Source organism: Frieseomelitta varia, unplaced genomic scaffold, assembly GCF_011392965.1.
Source record: "Frieseomelitta varia isolate USP_RPSP 00005682 unplaced genomic scaffold, Fvar_1.2 scaffold_513, whole genome shotgun sequence".
In the NCBI taxonomy this organism is placed as follows: domain Eukaryota; kingdom Metazoa; phylum Arthropoda; class Insecta; order Hymenoptera; family Apidae; genus Frieseomelitta; species Frieseomelitta varia.
Window position 1 is genome coordinate 356,022 of NW_025110272.1, and position 17,202 is coordinate 373,223.

The 17,202-nt window shown below is 39.6% G+C and overlaps 1 protein-coding gene across 1 annotated transcript in view; it reads right to left on the reverse strand.

Annotated features, from left to right (window-relative positions):
* Nucleotides 1-625: 625 nt before the first annotated feature.
* Nucleotides 626-17,202, reverse strand: part of LOC122533246 (matrix metalloproteinase-2-like) — a 31,045-nt gene continuing 14,468 nt past the window's right edge. Inside the window, exons 4-5 of the mRNA XM_043662756.1 lie at nt 2,984-3,085; nt 626-808 (exon numbers count right to left, since the gene is read on the reverse strand). Coding sequence (XP_043518691.1) covers nt 626-808; nt 2,984-3,085 — 285 coding nt within the window. The remainder of the gene's footprint in view (nt 809-2,983; nt 3,086-17,202) is intronic.

The window sequence follows — 17,202 nt, forward strand, 5'->3', positions numbered from 1 at the left end:
ATTCGACTGCACAAGTGTCGGTTGATTTACATGCATGCCAGAAGTAAAGGTAAAAACAGAGAAATAGAAAAACTGAAGAAAAAGCAGGCTTGGTGCTGGTGTTACAAATGACTGGCCCGTTTTTATGCAACTGTATTATTTTACGTACAGATTCTCCATTTTCTATTCTTTATTCTCCAACCTCTTCGTGATATTTCCAACCGGTCGAACGAGCGGACGAACTCGCAAGCAGAAATTCGCTGTTGGTCTTCGTTGGCCAGTGACCAACAATGTCAATGGCATTTCCGCGCAGTTAGCGACGCGTTCGCAGAAAATTTTATTCGCGGAGAATCTCTGTCTCTCGAGGGCCGCGTAACACGAATGACAATTAGCGGGCCAAACGTCCTGCTTTTTCAACGAATAATTGTCACGCGTGCACAGGATCATTATGTCGGGACGGTTTCCGCTGACACGTCTACTTTTCACTTACACAGCGACTGACGGACGCGTCAACATCTAGTTACGCGAACTCGTAATTTCGAAAATTACAATTAGTTCGTGCCCTTTTCTCTCGTCCGGCAACGAGTGAAAAAAAAAAAAACACGCCCGACCGAAATATGCAATTATCGAAATATCGATCTGTCGCTTACCTCCAAGTAAGATTCCGATGTAACCAGTGTTGCCCATGGATCGTGAATCGTTTATGCCTGATTCTGGCGTATCTAGGATCCATTTTGTCCATTTTATCCGGAAGTCCGCACCGCGGAAGTCTCATTAACCTCACCGTGTCTTCGTCGATAATGCCAGTCACAGGAATGCCACTGAATCTCTGACGGATAAAGTAGTTCAGTTTTAATATTCGTACGATGAAAGTAAAGTTCAAAAGTTACAGTAAATAACACTAGATAAAAAAAAGGTAGAGAAAAGAAAGGGATATACATATGTACATAGTCGCGTGGTAGGCATTCATTTGAGATCTCGGCTCAGCGAGAGAGTAACATCGATTTTTGATCGATGCCGACGAGATTGAAGAGATCTCAAGGAGAATTTTGGTTTAGATTAACAAAAGAGAATCATAGGAGAATATTTAACATAGCGAATAGGAAATTAATTTGCTCGCAGCTTATAGGTACATCTATGAAATCGATATTACTTTCCCACGATGAAATAAAAATCGACAAAATAAAAATGCATGGTTCTTCCATCGTTTCGTTCTGTTTCACTCGATTCTGCAATAAAGTTACCTTGACGTGCATCGTTCCTTCTTGCAAGGAAGAGGAATTTCAAACACGTTCTAATTATTTTCTAAACTTAGTTCTGTATTCTACGCTTTGAATCGCTATTTTCTATGAAAATCGGCAGGGTAATTGTCAAAATAATGTGCAGGTTAAGGCGTTGTATCAGTTTGCATGCGCATCTAGTCTAATCAAGATGGTGAACTGTTCGATCGTTAGATAAAAGATGGGACTTTAACAGTTACGTTACTCACCAACGTTATAAATCGTCGAAAATCTCGTTAATTTCTACTTTGAATTCTTCGGAATTTCGAAGCAGCAGCAGTGCAAAAGTAAATTCTTTATCAAAAATTTGTTTCAAACAGTTATGTTTAAACGTAAATTTCTAAAACTAATCTTGCGGCTCTACAATTATAGAAGCGAGTGTTCTACGTATAACAAGATCGGTTAAAGATCTTTTTCTATTTTTTTAATATCTTCGATGTTCGAAAAATTTTACAGAAAGCTCGATTTTTAAACACGGTCGCATAGCGCACTTGTAATTTCTCTAAATTTAACAAAGCGACATCGAAACATGTATCAACATGGTGAAAGGGCGAGTTTATAGCAAGTGTTTGTGCCCCTAGAAAAAATTGTATTATCAAGTGCAACGATACGGCGCCGTAAAAGAAACTTCTTTTTCCGTAGTTCAACAAGACGAGATAACTCAACTATTCTCCTTGACTTGCAATTCCCCGCTGGGGAAAGGGCACTTCGAACTTTCGAACGAGGGGTTTCAGCCATGGAACGCGTTATTTTTACTTGTGATAAGAGACATCACTATCCTCTCCTCATTTCTCTTTGAACCGTGAGAACTTAATTTTCATTTGACAAATATTGTGTAATTTTTTCATCTTATTATTTTACAATAAAATAGCCGCGTTTCCTAAACGATTCTATCTATCTCCTCTATCGAGCTAACGTCAGATAGATATTGGAAACGTTATAATTTAAACGAGAAAATTTACCGTTCGATCCTATCTCAAATACATCAACGAGAAATTTTTCCCTGCGGTTCTATCGCGCGAGGACAAATGATAGAAAGTAAAAAAGTAAATTAAAACTTGATGTCTGGATGGCTTTCGGTTTGTACGGAGGAGGCAAAGAGAATACCGCTTTCGGCGATCGTCTATGTGCGTTTGCCTTTAACGAGCTCGATTTTCATGTAAATCCTCGCCAACCGAACAACGCGTCGTTTCCTCTCCCCCTTTCCCAATTGTCGTGCATTTACGTCCTTTTTTTCTCTCTCCTCTTTCTTTTTTTATTTTTTTTTCTCTTTTCCCCCTTTTTGCATTCACTAAGGATACATTGTTCCAATCGGTAGGATTTTTCAAACGAGACGGAAACACGGTTCTAGCAATCTAACGTAATTGCATTTCACGCAGCTTCAGCTTGCCTAACTCACGAGGCTAAAAGTATCAAAGGATCTGCATTTCCCCCCGAATAAACAAGTACAGATTTCTTTCACTGAATTGATACCGAGGCGCCGATAACTAGCTGCGAATTAACGCGTAGAGAAAGATCACGACAGGTAGAGCACGAGCGATTGCTACAATCAACAAACAGGTTTGTGTAATAATAATACTTGAAGTGAAAAGCAAAGAAACGAAAGCAAATAAAACATCTCAAGTTATTGTTTCTTGTTTAGCATCGTCACGTATTTATTTATTTCGTATTCGACACGCGCGCATCCCAACGAAGCGAAACCATCAATATTTTATTTCACTCACCTGTAAATGTTCAATGGCGTCTGTAAGCTGATCGTCGGTCCTAAGGTTTCCGGTCTCTAGATCCGTCTGCGGTAGATATCCAAATTTCATGAGATAATTTTGCTGAAACAGTAAAGCGCCATTTTAAACGTTCAAAAGTCAATTCCAACGTGCTCTGATATTCATACAGCTCTCTAACAACGACAAAGAACGAAAATCGTTACGTTACTTCCGGACGAAAGAGGAGATTGTGAGGAACGTTCAACTGTTTCAACTTACATTACGTTATATCGTAAATGAAAGACGAAGAGAATAGAACCGGAGCTCTTTAGTGCGTTATACCGGGCATCGACTAAATTGACTAAATAAACGATATCTGCGGCATTGTTCCCCGAACCTTTCATTTTACTCTGGGAACCGGTTGAACACGGCTACATCAGTTGCACTGCCATTTAAGGAAGATAATATATCGTGGAATGTCATCCGGCGGAGGTATTTTTAGGTCGATCCTAGCTAGGTCTCCTTCGGTTCGATTTATGTCAAGGAGCCTACAAAGCGTGTATGATACGTTTCAGACATTTGGAAATGATATTAATCTCTCGAAAACTCTCGATTATTCTCCAATAATCTGACGATAGTTTCTACGAAACGATTTTGAGTTTTGGTACATTTTCTTCTTTTTTTTTTTTCCCCCCCTCCCCGATTGTATTTTCATGTCAGCGAATTTTCTTCTTCGAAAAAGAGATTAAAAACAAGCTGGAGCAGTTGTCGTCACAGAGAAGAAACGAAAGGAAAGAGACAGACATATTTTCAAGAGGCAGCAGCTCCGACGCGTAGAAACTGGGATTATTAAATCGACGACAAAGCGTTCTCGGATATCGATGAATTCTCAACACTCAAAGTCGAGGGAGATTTCGAACGTCACGAAGGAGCGGGCCCGTTCCTCTTTCAAAAAGAAGGTGCGTTCGATTACAATTAGATAGCAGAAACTCGGTGCAACTCCGTAACAGAGCCTTCGAACCTTTGATCGAGTCGTCAAAGAAACTTGGACAAAAAGTGAAAATCTCGACGGAGAGGCTCGGACACACAGGAAAGACGGTCTCGCAGGCAGCAGCATTAAGCCGACTCTCTCCTCGTTTCACACAGTAATCACTATCTTTTCCGCTGGAGAATCAAACGTTTAAGCAGCTACGCAGCTTAATTCTTAAATTCCTTAATTACCTCCCGAACGATTCAAAATCTGCTTTACTTGACAAAAGAGTTACATTCAATTCGTTATCAACTATCCCCCTCTAAAGAAATAACGAGAAATTGTTTTATTAGTCTTATTTCAGTAAATATACGAGCATGTTTTACCGCGGAAATGAGTATTTTATGAAAACAGTGTGTAAATAATCTCGGTGTTCTCTGTTATATCTGCGGCAAACACCGTTGCCAAAAGACAGAAGGAAAAACATCACGGACTTTGTGTAATATTTTAACAGGCATAACAAGCGTATTTTGGACAAATTTAGACAAGGGCAAACAATGAAATACCACATACATAAAGTTTGCGAAACTAGACTAGAGTCAATCTAGAAAAATTAACAGCATATTCATTAATCAGGAGTCTGTAGTTATTCAAAATCGACTCGTAAAAATCTTTGATAAGAGATCGACTGTTCTTCGTAATGTAATTAGAATGCCGGCTGTCACGCGGCGCCGCGGTGAACAATTGACGCGAAGAGAAACAATTGAAAAGAAGAGAGCACGGACACGAAGGAACGAAAAGGCGGAAAAATAGGGAGGATCCAGAGGCATCTGGCTCGAGTTGACGCATAGACTCGCGTTTTATCGCCCGCGAACCCTGTTAACGTCAAACGGCGTTAACGACAATCTCTTTTGTAGAAATGCTACGGTATTCAACCAACTGCACGAAGCCCGGTTACGCTGTCGTCTTCGACAGCCGTGACCGAGTTTCTTCCTTATGGCCCGTGGCTTTTTCGCTTTTACCTCCGTTGCAGTCAACCGGCACGACACGTCGACGAACGGCAGATGACGACCTTGCTCTTTCGACTACCAACGTCTATTTACATACATGCACATGTACATATACAGGGTGGAAAGAAAAATTTGTCCGTGGCTATCATAGATGAATTCTACACCTTTGATTTCATGGAGATACACGTAAAGAATTTGCCGTAAAACTGACTTTGACTTTCAATTTCAAGGTCAAAAAATTTTTTTTCTGTATTGTATTGTACTGACCGCGAAGGTAAAATTTCTTCAAGGAACCTACAAGTCACAAGCTAATAGTTCTCTTGAAAAATGGCAAAAAAGTTACTTGATCATTCAACATTGCGTGCTAACAGCGACTTTATGGTTCTGGGCGAGTGAATGTAATTTTCGTATCATCGATTGCACATGTACATGTCATAGATGAATTCTACACCTTCGATTTCATGGAAATACACGTAAAGAATTTGCCGTAAAACTAACCTTGCTTCCAATTTCAAGGTCAAAAAAAATTTTTTTCTTTTTGTATTGTATTTTACTGATCGCGAAGGTAAAACTTTTTCAAGGAACCTACAAGTCACAACCTAATAGCAGTTCTCTTGGAAAATGGCAAAGAAGTTTCTTGATTATTCAATATTGCGAAAGCGTGCGTGCTAACAGCGACTTTATGGTTCTGGACGTGTGAATGTAATTTTCGTATTATCGATTGCACATGTACATGTCATAGATGAATTCTACACCTTCGATTTCATGGAAAATACACGTAAAGAATTTGCCGTAAAACTAACCTTGCTTCCAATTTCAAGGTCAAAAAAAATTTTTTTCTTTTTGTATTGTATTTTACTGATCGCGAAGGTAAAACTTTTTCAAGGAACCTACAAGTCACAACCTAATAGCAGTTCTCTTGGAAAATGGCAAAGAAGTTTCTTGATTATTCAACATTGCGAAAGCGTGCGTGCTAACAGCGACTTTATGGTTCTGGACGTGTGAATGTAATTTTCGTATTATCGATTGCACATGTACATGTCATAGATGAATTCTACACCTTCGATTTCATGGAAAATACACGTAAAGAATTTGCCGTAAAACTGACGTTGACTTTCAATTTCAAGGTCAAAAAAATTTTTTTTTTTTATATTGTATTATACTGACCGCGAAGGTAAAATTTCTTCAAAGAACCTACAAGTCACAACCTGATAGTTCTTTTGAAAAATGGCAAAGAAGTTTCTTGATCATTCAACACTGCGAACGCGTGCGTGCTAACAGCGACCTTATGGTTCTGGGATGTAATTTTCGTATTAGGTTTCACTAACATTTGATTTATCATAGTTGTAGCATCAGTGCAAGTCTAAATAATCAAATGATAAAGCTAACTGCTAACGCTGTTCGAAATATAAACATTACATCCACGCGTCCAGAATCATAAAGTCGCTGTTAGAACGCACGACGACTCCGCAGTGTTAAGAAACTTTTTTGCTATTTTTCAAGAGAACTATTGCGACCTGTGGTTCCTTGGAAAAGTTTTACCTTCGTGATGAGTAGGATACAATGCAGAAAAAGAAAAAAAAATTTTTTTATCTCGAAATTCGAAATCAAAGACAATTTTGCGACAGATTCTTTACACGTATTTCCATCAAATCGAAGAATCATATTCCATGGATAAATTTCTTTTTCCACCCTGTACGTATCTGTACCTATTCATCCACAGATAAGCCATAAGCGTCAAAGTATTAAATTCGATTTCGCGTAAGACGATCGCGTGAACTGATCGGACCTTCCCCCCCTCCATTCTAAATTCCCCTAGTCTACCGGTTATAAAGTTCTAAATACATACTTGCGCTCGCCATTGAAAGTGCCGTAAATTGGAAAAACTAGATTGGAAATTTTCACTGGACGGAAAGAAAAGAGGAAGCTTTAACGGGACTGCAGTTCGAACGCGTTCTTCGTTGGTGTATCAGCAAGCTGTTTCTCGAATTAAAGTCTTTTAACGAGGGTCATTCCGATCGACTCTTGACCTCGTTGACCGGGTTTCCGGTTCGCTTGGGCATCCTTGCCGACTGTTTCGTCGTTCCTCTTTGTGCTGGAAGATAAGACACGACAGAGAGAAAGCCAAGTTCTTTTCGACAATTCCACCGAGCTTTCCGAGCTTTGTACGTACATAGACCTGCGCTCTTTTCTATTCGTTATTTCCAACGTTTCGTTTGCCACGTTACTTTTAAGCTTACCACATTTTATTGGATTGCTCTGTCCTGAGATGTTAGCTTTACCGTCGACAAGTACATACGCGTCGAAAATTTCTACATTGGAATTAATTAAATTCTCCGTGAAACGAGAGAAATTTTTTCCTTACAACGACTTCTGAAAACTTGCTGTACGATCCTTCTTCGCCGTTTTGTTAAGCTTGGGACATTAAGGTTAGACGAAAAATATTGGGATCTTTTGAATTTTTGTCATTTGACTCTAACAATGACTCAACGTTCGATAAAACAATACAGAAAGAATGTTACAAGTTTCAGGGAATTATTGTGAAGAAGAAACTTCAATCTTTAGGGGAAAAGAAGAGGAAAAAGAAATTTTTTAATGTTTCCACACGCGTTTGAATTTTTGCAATTTTCGAGAGAAAATGTAAAATAATCTTCAAAAGAAACAAACTCACGACCGTCAAAGCAGGAACTTTGCTCTTTAAAATGAGACCAAGTGGATCGTTGCGTGATATTTTTTCTTTTTTTTTTTTTACGAAGTTGTATCAGTTGAAATTGTCTACAATTTTTCATTGTCGTTGGTACAATTAACGCCAGATTCTTCACTGGGTACGAAGAATCAGACATCGACATAAACTAAGCGTGACGATGTAATTTTTAATATTTGTACATACACCAATGCGAATTTCGATCGAAAGGTAGATTCAAAATCGTTTCCATCGCGTCGTCAACTAAATAGATTCCCGTCGCGACAACGAAATAAATTTTCGCGAAAAAACTGGCAAAGTCACCGGTGTGAATATTGGAAATGGAAAAAAGAAAAAAAGAAAAAAAAATACATTCGACGTATTGTCGTCAGTCGTCGAGTGGATCGAAAATCGACGATAAGATCGAAGAATGGCGATGGAAAGCGAGATACTGCAGCGTTGCGTCAAATCGACGAATTTCGAAACAGCGGGAAACTTCCCTTTGCTTTTTTTTTCTTTTTTTTTCTCTTCGTGAATCGACACGCGTGTACAATACCGTACTGAGCCGATTTCGCCGAGGCTTTAGAAATTCCAACTCCAGAGAGATGTTAACAGTCGCGACGCTACACAAACAAGCCTAATACCTAATAAAAATGCAAATCTTCTGCAAGCCACGAGATGGCATTTAGATTTTGCGGAGGCGAGTATCCGGGTGAACGCCGAGGTAATTAGACTGGACGAAACTCGGCTTAATTGAAGAGCAAGCGACAGCTAACTGGAAGACTGCAGCGGCCCATTGTGTTCGGTCTATGCTTCCCTTAAAGTTCTCTCTCTCTCTCTCTCTCTCTCTCTCTCTCGGTATATTCTACCTCTTCACTTCCCTGGCTTTTCACCCCTGACAATTTGCTTTAACCTACCAACCGGCCCTCTTTTACCTGTTACCGTCCGTTACCCGTTAGTCTTGAGACAAACTTAACAAAACCCAGTTTTAGTTACACGTGCAAGGATTAAATGGTAATTAACCGGCGAACCTGAGACCAGCATCCCCGTTGATGGACATCCAAGCACCTCGTTCAAAGCGACTTCAAATACGCTGCAAATACCATGCGCCAGCCTCTGTTCCACGTTCTTTTCTCTTTGCAATCTCTTCTCGCGAAGCAAATTCCCCCTCCTCACTCTCCGCGTCTCTGCGTCGCTCGAATTATTGCGTATCTCAGTTTCCGCGTCGCGCGCCTCTGCGTTTTAAAATTTAAAAAAATTCGCTCTCCTCAACGGTTCAGCCGTTGGGAAATCCGAAATGTTGGGCGAACGCAACGTTTTCGAGGCAAAAAAGAGAGTCGAAAGAGGTGGTCGATTTTTCTTTTGGCGTGGGAAGAAAAAAGGAAAAGGAGAAAGGATTTGTCGAATCAGTTTTTATTTATTCGGATCTCGCGTCTCCGAGATCCTCTCGGAAAACGTGTTGAAAGAGTAGCCAAGGAAAAAGGGGGGAGGGGGGGCCAAATTGAATTTTCTTTTTTCCTTAGAGCGGTGTTATCCTCCTACATCCCCGATGTTATTCCGATCACGTCTCGTTTTTCCGCTGGCCGTTCGACGGAGACCCCTAAACGTCTTGCGTAACCGGAAGCCGCCCAATGGAATCGACAGCGGATATCGACAGCCATGACCGCAATGCAAATTCCCCCTCCGATCGATTCGACAAATAATTTGGCGGTTTCCAGTCTAGTCTGGTCTAGTCTAGTCTGGTCTTCTTCCTCTCCCAACAATTATCCCACGTGTCAACAAACGCGTCGTTTACTCGTTAACTCGTGGCTTGTCATGCGTAATTAGCGCGGATGGAAAAGAAACGGAAGAAAGAGGGAAAGAGCGAAAAAAGGAAGAGGGAGGGGGGGGGAGGAGGAGGAACGATGAAACGACTCGGTTTCAGTTCAGTGTCGTGCGCAAGATACCGCGCTTGTTTAACGTTTCGCATCTAAAGTGATAATAGCGGAAGCCGGTAACCTACTTAGTTGTTATAAATATCGTTCTAAATGGAAACCAGTGTTCATTCATGGTCCAGCAGTACGAACACGTTAGCAGGGCAACTTAGACAACTTGGTCACGCTGCATTTACGATGCAAACGCGCAGCTTGCATCCACGTAGTTCGCATCCTTTCCAGTCTTCCAGAAGTTTCGAAACTTCCTAACGAACCTTCGAAACAATTTTCTCGGGCAATTCCCACTAATTTTCTATATTTTTACTTTGTCATCGAGGAAGATAACGTCGCTTTCACGCAGACGCAGATCGAATTTTTCGCAGACACGCTCGTGAACATCGCGCGTACTTTTAGGAAACGATTGAAATTCTGGAGCCACTCGATTCTATTGTACTAGGGTGATTCACGTAACTTGAACACCCGAAATAACTTTTGAATCGTGCGTCTAATGAAAAATTTTGTTTAATACGAAAGTTGGCATGGTTTTAAGGGAGGCAAAATATGGCGTGTCAATTGTTTGTGGGTTTCGAAATTTTCAAGATCATCTTTATTTTCTTCAATCGGACCATGTATCTTTTTCTTCATAAATTGATTGAATATTAAATTCCAAGTAAAAAAGTATTGAACCACATTTGTTTTAAACCTAATGGTTACGGAGATAATTCTATCTGATCGTCAACGTCCATAGAACATTGATGGCAAACAAATGGTCCTGCTGCTCTATGCAAATTATCGTAAAATATCTCCTTTAACCATTAGGCTTCGGATCAACGATTTGATTCGAATTTATTATTCTTCAGATTTATGATGAAAAAAATATAATAGTCTAAAAAAGAAAGTAAAGATGACTTTGGAAATTTCGAAACTCACAAAAAATTGATACGCCACGTTTTGCCTCTCTTGAAATTATACAACTTTTGTGTTGAACAATGTTTCATTAGACGCACAATTTAATAGTTGTTTCAAGCAGAGACCGAATCGGTATTACGGTTTCGATTACGTTTGATGAAACCGAAATAGTGCGAATACTGGTATGGTGCTATCAAAACGATGTTAGGTTGATGTATACTTCGGTATAATACCGGTAAATAAAATATTAATATATTAGAAAAGAAAAAGGAGACAATGATTAAACGTTTTCATAAAGCTGTCGATAGTAAATTCGATGACGCTTATACACGTATCCTTTATTATTTCTAATACTAATTCATCGTTGTATCTCCATACAATATCAGCCACGATACTCTTACTTAATTTTAAAAGATGACCGATTTCTCGATACGTTTTTCCTTTTTCTCGGTGAAAAATGANGTTGAAACAACGATTAATCGTAGAATGGAAGAATATTCCGCTAAATTACTTAAAAAAAAATTACTGGAAATATGCCTAAGCGTCTGCGATATATTATTGAAGTTAAGGGCTATCTAACAAAATATTAATTATTGTTTATGTTAATTTTGTAGTTCTTCAAATGTCCGAATATTTTTGTCACGCTACATTTCGACACAGTTCAGTTTATTCTTTGATATTAAGAAAAGTATGTGCAATAAATAAATAAAATTTATGTTACTATAAACCATAATGAATGTTCTATTATATTATTAAAAAATCAATCCAAATTTACTATTACAAACAATCGAAATCCACAACAATATTTTGAATAGCACGATGTCCGAATATTAACAAGAGTCACTCGTAGAAAATGAAAAATATATTTTCGTCAGTAAAGCGGTACTGTACCGGTATATATTTCGGTATTTTTACCGTTGTGAACATCAAATACCGATAAAATACGTATGAATATACCGATATGATACTGGTCTTATACTGGTATTAAAACCGATTTCCCAAATAGCGATATATTATATTACGATAATATGGGAGCAAATACCGGTATAATACCTAAACCTCACAGTATTTTGGTTTCAGTCTCTGGGTATAATACCTAAACCTGAAACTTTCAAGCGTGCAAGTTACGTGAATCAGCCTGTATTGTTTCGTCGTTGCGATGTGTCGCGCTATCACGCGCCATTTAACCACGCGTCATTGGAAGCATCTTTGCTACCGACTCCGAACGCGCCGGAAAATCGCAAGTCCGATTTCCTGACCGCTATCAGCCATCAACCGAACCGCACGACACGTTTCGGGAACGAGAAACGTGACTGAAACAGGCAACTAATTAGCAATCCGGAGACCAGTGAGGTCAGCAGTTCGGTCGACACACATCGTACACAGATACATACAAGTACAACTATGTACTTAGACAGTTGTGCCACTCTTCATAGGATCGTACGACCGATTCATCGTCTTTACTTGCTTTCCTTCTTACTGTTATCGACACTATGCTGTTACTATAGCGCTACTGCTCTATTGCACTTATTGCACGCGACGACGACAAAAATGGACAAAACATGAAACGGTAAAACACGAACATCGATCATTGGTCAACGATGAATTTTCGTGCGCGTGGTTTTCCCTTCGTGAAAAAAATTTTCACTTTATAGGAATCGCTCGGTACAAGTTTCGACGAAAGGGACGAAACAAACGATTCTAGTTGCATTTTTCCTTTGCTCAAATACGAATGTCTTTCTCTTATCACACCAGTCAGATTTACGCGCAAGCGTAATTGACGTGGATTATTAGAGCAAGGATTATCAATTGCAGTTGTTCAAGGCTATTGAAAGATAAGACCTGTCATTGCTTGATTCATAGCCGCTCTGAGCAACTCTTTGTTCTTTCGCAATTAGAGGAGAACGAGATACACGCGAGTAAGTGTAACATAGAGTCTACAATGTATATATATACAGGATGTCTCACAATAGATGGCACAATCGAGGTGATAAAACAAGTTGAAAAGAAAAAAGAATTTTTTCAATAGAACCTTCGTTTCCGAGAGAATCAAATTTGAAAATTTATTTTCAAGTATGCTTGTGAATCTCGTGGACTCTGGACAGAGGATAGTCTACGCGCAGAAATAAGTGAAACGTATAGAATAAAACTTTCCCGTTTAAGGTGTCATTTTCCAGAAAATGAGTTTTGAATGAATTTCGTTGAAAATTGCCTTGGTACACGCGTAAATGTAATTTTCTCGAAATACGAAAGAATTTTAGCCTAAATTCTTTACCTATTTTCGTACGTAGAATAACCTCCTGTTAATTGTTCTTTTCAGTCATTAGCTAAATTCAATTCAACATAAAATATCGATAAATTTTTAAACTTGGGTTTATTGAATCGAAGGCTTTGAAAAAATATTCGTCTTTCTTTTCGACTCATTCTTTCGCGTAGAATCTCCTTCTACCTATGTTCTACTTCTGAGACACCCTGTGTATACGCTGCACACACGACGCACACGACGTGACACCAACACGACAGACGCTGGGCACGAGTATGTAATACCAACGAGAGAAAAATTTGCGGAACGCGAATCGTTCAAAGTACGCACGATGTACCTAGATTACGTACACGCGTATATTCCAAGAAGGCGAGTCGCGCGTGATGAAAGTACGATAGGTACATACCTACTTCGAAACGATGGCTCGAACGAGATGCAGATGCATGGCGAACAAACCGATCGCGTCGATATTTTCGAAAGTCGGGAACTGACGGTGAACGAACGGAACGAGCTCGTATCGTGCCGCGCCGGATTCGCGTGCAAGCCTAGCTCTGCACAGTTGCGTCGAATCGCAACGAAACCACGATGCAAGATTTATCGTCGGCCATTCGTTTCTGCCACCTGTACCGTCGGCCTCGGCAATGTCCGGGCAGCAGCGTTTCCGGAATGAAATGAGAAATTTCCGCCGGCTCGACGGAAGATAAGTATCGATTAGCATCCACTGGTTAGCAAACGCTGGCCATTCGTAACGACCAGAAATGTTTGTGACTTCGTGTCTACGACCCGCGGGGCCATTTTCGATCGCCGAGTTTATTTTCACATTTCGTTTTTTTTCACAGCTCGATACGCTGCGCTGCGAGATCTTCGTTCCAAGTTTGCACGGGATTTTTATTCTTTGTTTCGCTGCTCTTGTGTCTCTAGATTATTTACGCGAAAAGATATATTAGCGGATAAAGACGAGCGATCGTCGAATATTCCAGGAGGGTATGTAATTGCAAATCCGAGGTTAGCGAAGAAGTCGAGTGAACCGCGAAGCATTTAGGAAAGGACAAAGGGGACTGGAAGAACGGGACTTGTTCCAGGAGGAGATCCTCCGAGGCGAGGCGACCGAGGCGAGGGTGTGCCGTGTCCTCGGTTACGGTTACAGCCACACCCTGTCATTCAACACGCATATATATATTTCTATATATATATACAGTGTGTTTCGTAACTTGTGGGACCCACTTCGGGAGCTGATTGTATTGCCAATAAAAATAATGAAAAAAAGTCATATAAATATATGTCCTATCTGTCTTCGTTTATGAGATATAATGAATCTTCTGTTTTAATTACTTTTACGAAAGATGCTCGAAGACAAGCCTGCACGCGTCTTGTCATTCATCTGGTTACTCTCTCCATCATTCCTGGTGTTTCTCGAATTTGTCGGAAGCCTTGCTCTATTCTATTTCGTAGTATTTCAGCATGTTCAATCGATGTTGCGTGTACAATAGATTTTAAATGTCCCCACAAATGAAAATTTAATGGATTCAAATCCGGAGAACGAGCAGGCCGTGCAAATAGAACCTCCACGACCAATCCATTTATTTGCAAAGTGTTGATTTAAAAATTACCTAGCCACTCGGCTAAAATGCGGCGGAGTTTCATCATGCATAAACCGCATACGAAGTCTAATATCGACTGGACCTTCCTCTAATATTTCGTGTAAACGCGTGCACAAAAAAATCAACGTATTTTGTGACTGTTAGTTACCGATCAAAAAAAAAAAAGGTCCAATTAAAAATTTATCAATTATTCCTGCCCACACGTTTAAACTGGTGTTGATGTCTTGAATGCACAATAACGTGTGGGATTTCTTAATCCCAATTATGATTATTATGAAAATTGAATATACCATCCCTGGTAAAACTAGCTTACTAGAGTTTGCTCTGTTTATAAAATTCATTATATCTCATAAACGGAGACAGATAGGTCTTATATTTATATGACTTTTTTTCATTATTTTTAGGCGTACAATCAGCTCCTGAATTGGGTCCCACAGGTTACGAAACACCCTGTATATATACACGTTCCATTCGTACGCCACTCCAATTTTCCTAGTTCCTTCGTTCCTTCGTCCTTTCTTCTTCCCCCGAATAACGCAGAAATTGTTCGCGATAATCGTTTCTTCACTTTTCAACGTTACGTGCAACAACACGAATGAGACGTGTACACGTTGGGTAACGAACGTGATCGTTGCTTAACCCTTTTAGTGCCGAACAACTATATATCGTTGTTAGCAACACTTGCGAAAAGTGCCGACGACGACATATGGTGCCTGGCTGTCTCCGCGTCGCTAGAGAACTCTGTCCCAAAATAAGTTTGTAAAACGTTATAAATGGTTGAATTTCTCTACAGAAAATCCCATGTGAGATGTTTCTCGAATTAAAAAATTGCTTACGGATTTAACTTTCTGTCATATATATTCCGCGATGTTTGATATCGAGACTGTGCACACGCTATAGTGTTACAAATAATTGAAAATATACTGTTTATGCTTTATACTGCGCATTCTACATCAAACTATGTCCAAACAGCGATTACTTTTATTTACAAATATTGTTTATAGAAAGAATAACAGATTTTTCCATTTTTCCTAGTGATTTTCAATAAACATTATTAGTATGATTTTCAACAAATATTGAAACACATTTGGCATTAATTTAGTCTCTCTCTTTTTAAACTTTGTAAATATCATTCTTACGTTTATGTTTACATTTTTTTTTCTCAACCTTGCTAAATCACATCAACTCATTCGAGTTGACTATTCTTTCGTTCGACACTAAACGGGTGAAATAAAGCAATTTGCCAAATGATTATTTCCGATAGAATTATTACAATGAATATTGTCAGAATATGTCTCATTCTTTCGCTAGCAAACGAAGTACATACCACGAGTTAATTTCTATTCGTCGTTCTCCAAAGAGGACGTTGAATAAATAATTTCTTTTCATCAAAACGAAAGAGCTTCGTGCTTTTCGGCGAGTGGCCAAAGCGGAGATAAAAAGCAACCGAAGAACGAACATGCAAAGTTGCGTGTAGACGATCGAAAATTAATCTGTCTGCCACGAAAAAGTAATTCCCCGAATGAGTCACACGGCTGGGCCACGCGCCTACCTATATAAGTATAATCCCAAATGCGGATAAACGCATCGTCGAGTAACCTCCCCTTAATAAAACATCCCCTTTGCGGTTTTTTTAATACAGAGCGGGTGGTCGGCCAACGAACATAATCCGTTCAAAGACGATGTTTGCCATTAGAATTGTTCGTTGACCAATCATAGATGGCAGTAAGACACAGTTCTACAAATTACACACAGCGTCGCGGTGATGAGGTTGTGCGTTTGTTGTTTGAACACGGAGATCTTTCGTGAAAGTGTTTCGTGTCTGATTTGTTCGTCCACTCGCATTGAAACTCTTTACTTTTATCGAAACGCAATTAAAACTTTCCAAAGAAAAATTTCGAAAATTTGGCCCAGGTTCAATTTCAACAGCACATCTTTGATGGTGATTGGTTACGGACTTCTGCAAACAATCGCAAAAACGTGCGACGACCCGGAGCAAACGAGAGGCGACTCGTACGAAACGGTACGCGTTTACTTTGTAGTAAAGTTAGTACGTACCTACTTGTGCAACCGTACTTTACTCACTTACTATTTACGGACCCGTAGGTACATACGTGTCGTGTCTGAACGGACCGCTGCGCTGGATCGATGTAAACCTTCCCCTCCGAAAGTAAGCATCGCGAGAAGATTAATCGTTCGCGACAGAGTAGCTGCTACCTCTCCTCGCGCTTTTAACAACATCGCCGGCCACGTGTCCAGCCAATGCGACATTTATGGTTCGAGCAATGTAAATCCCGCCGTCTTCCACCGTACACAGCTATCAAACATTTACATACATCGCGCTACTGAAACGTCTACACTCTATTTCCAGTGCTCCGACAGGGATATTTTCCCTTACACTTCTAATTACACAGGTGTCTTCAGGTGTATGAGAAACAAATTACACATATCTATACGTACGTTATAATAATATTAGTAGTCTGCAACCAACAAATTACCATCCAACACCTGCTACTTGAATGCAGAAAATACTGGAACCTAAGAAGTAAATACGGATTAAACCCAAACATAGCTCTAACCTGCCAAAAACAACAAAAAAAAAAACGTTATCAACTATCTAAAGGAGACCCAACTACTTGACCAGATATAAAGAGAAAATTGCTGCACATCGCTAAAGACCTCGTAGTCGATGCGACTCTAATTCTAACTCCCATATAAAAAAATATATATATATTATATGTAGAGGTATCCATATGTCATTTTTTTGATACTGTGCAAAATTTTTATTTCATTTAAATTATTTTCTTCACGATGCGAATCACTACATGACAAATGTTTATTAAATTTGAAAAAAATCCCTAATGTAAAAGAGACAAGTATCACTTTCTCGA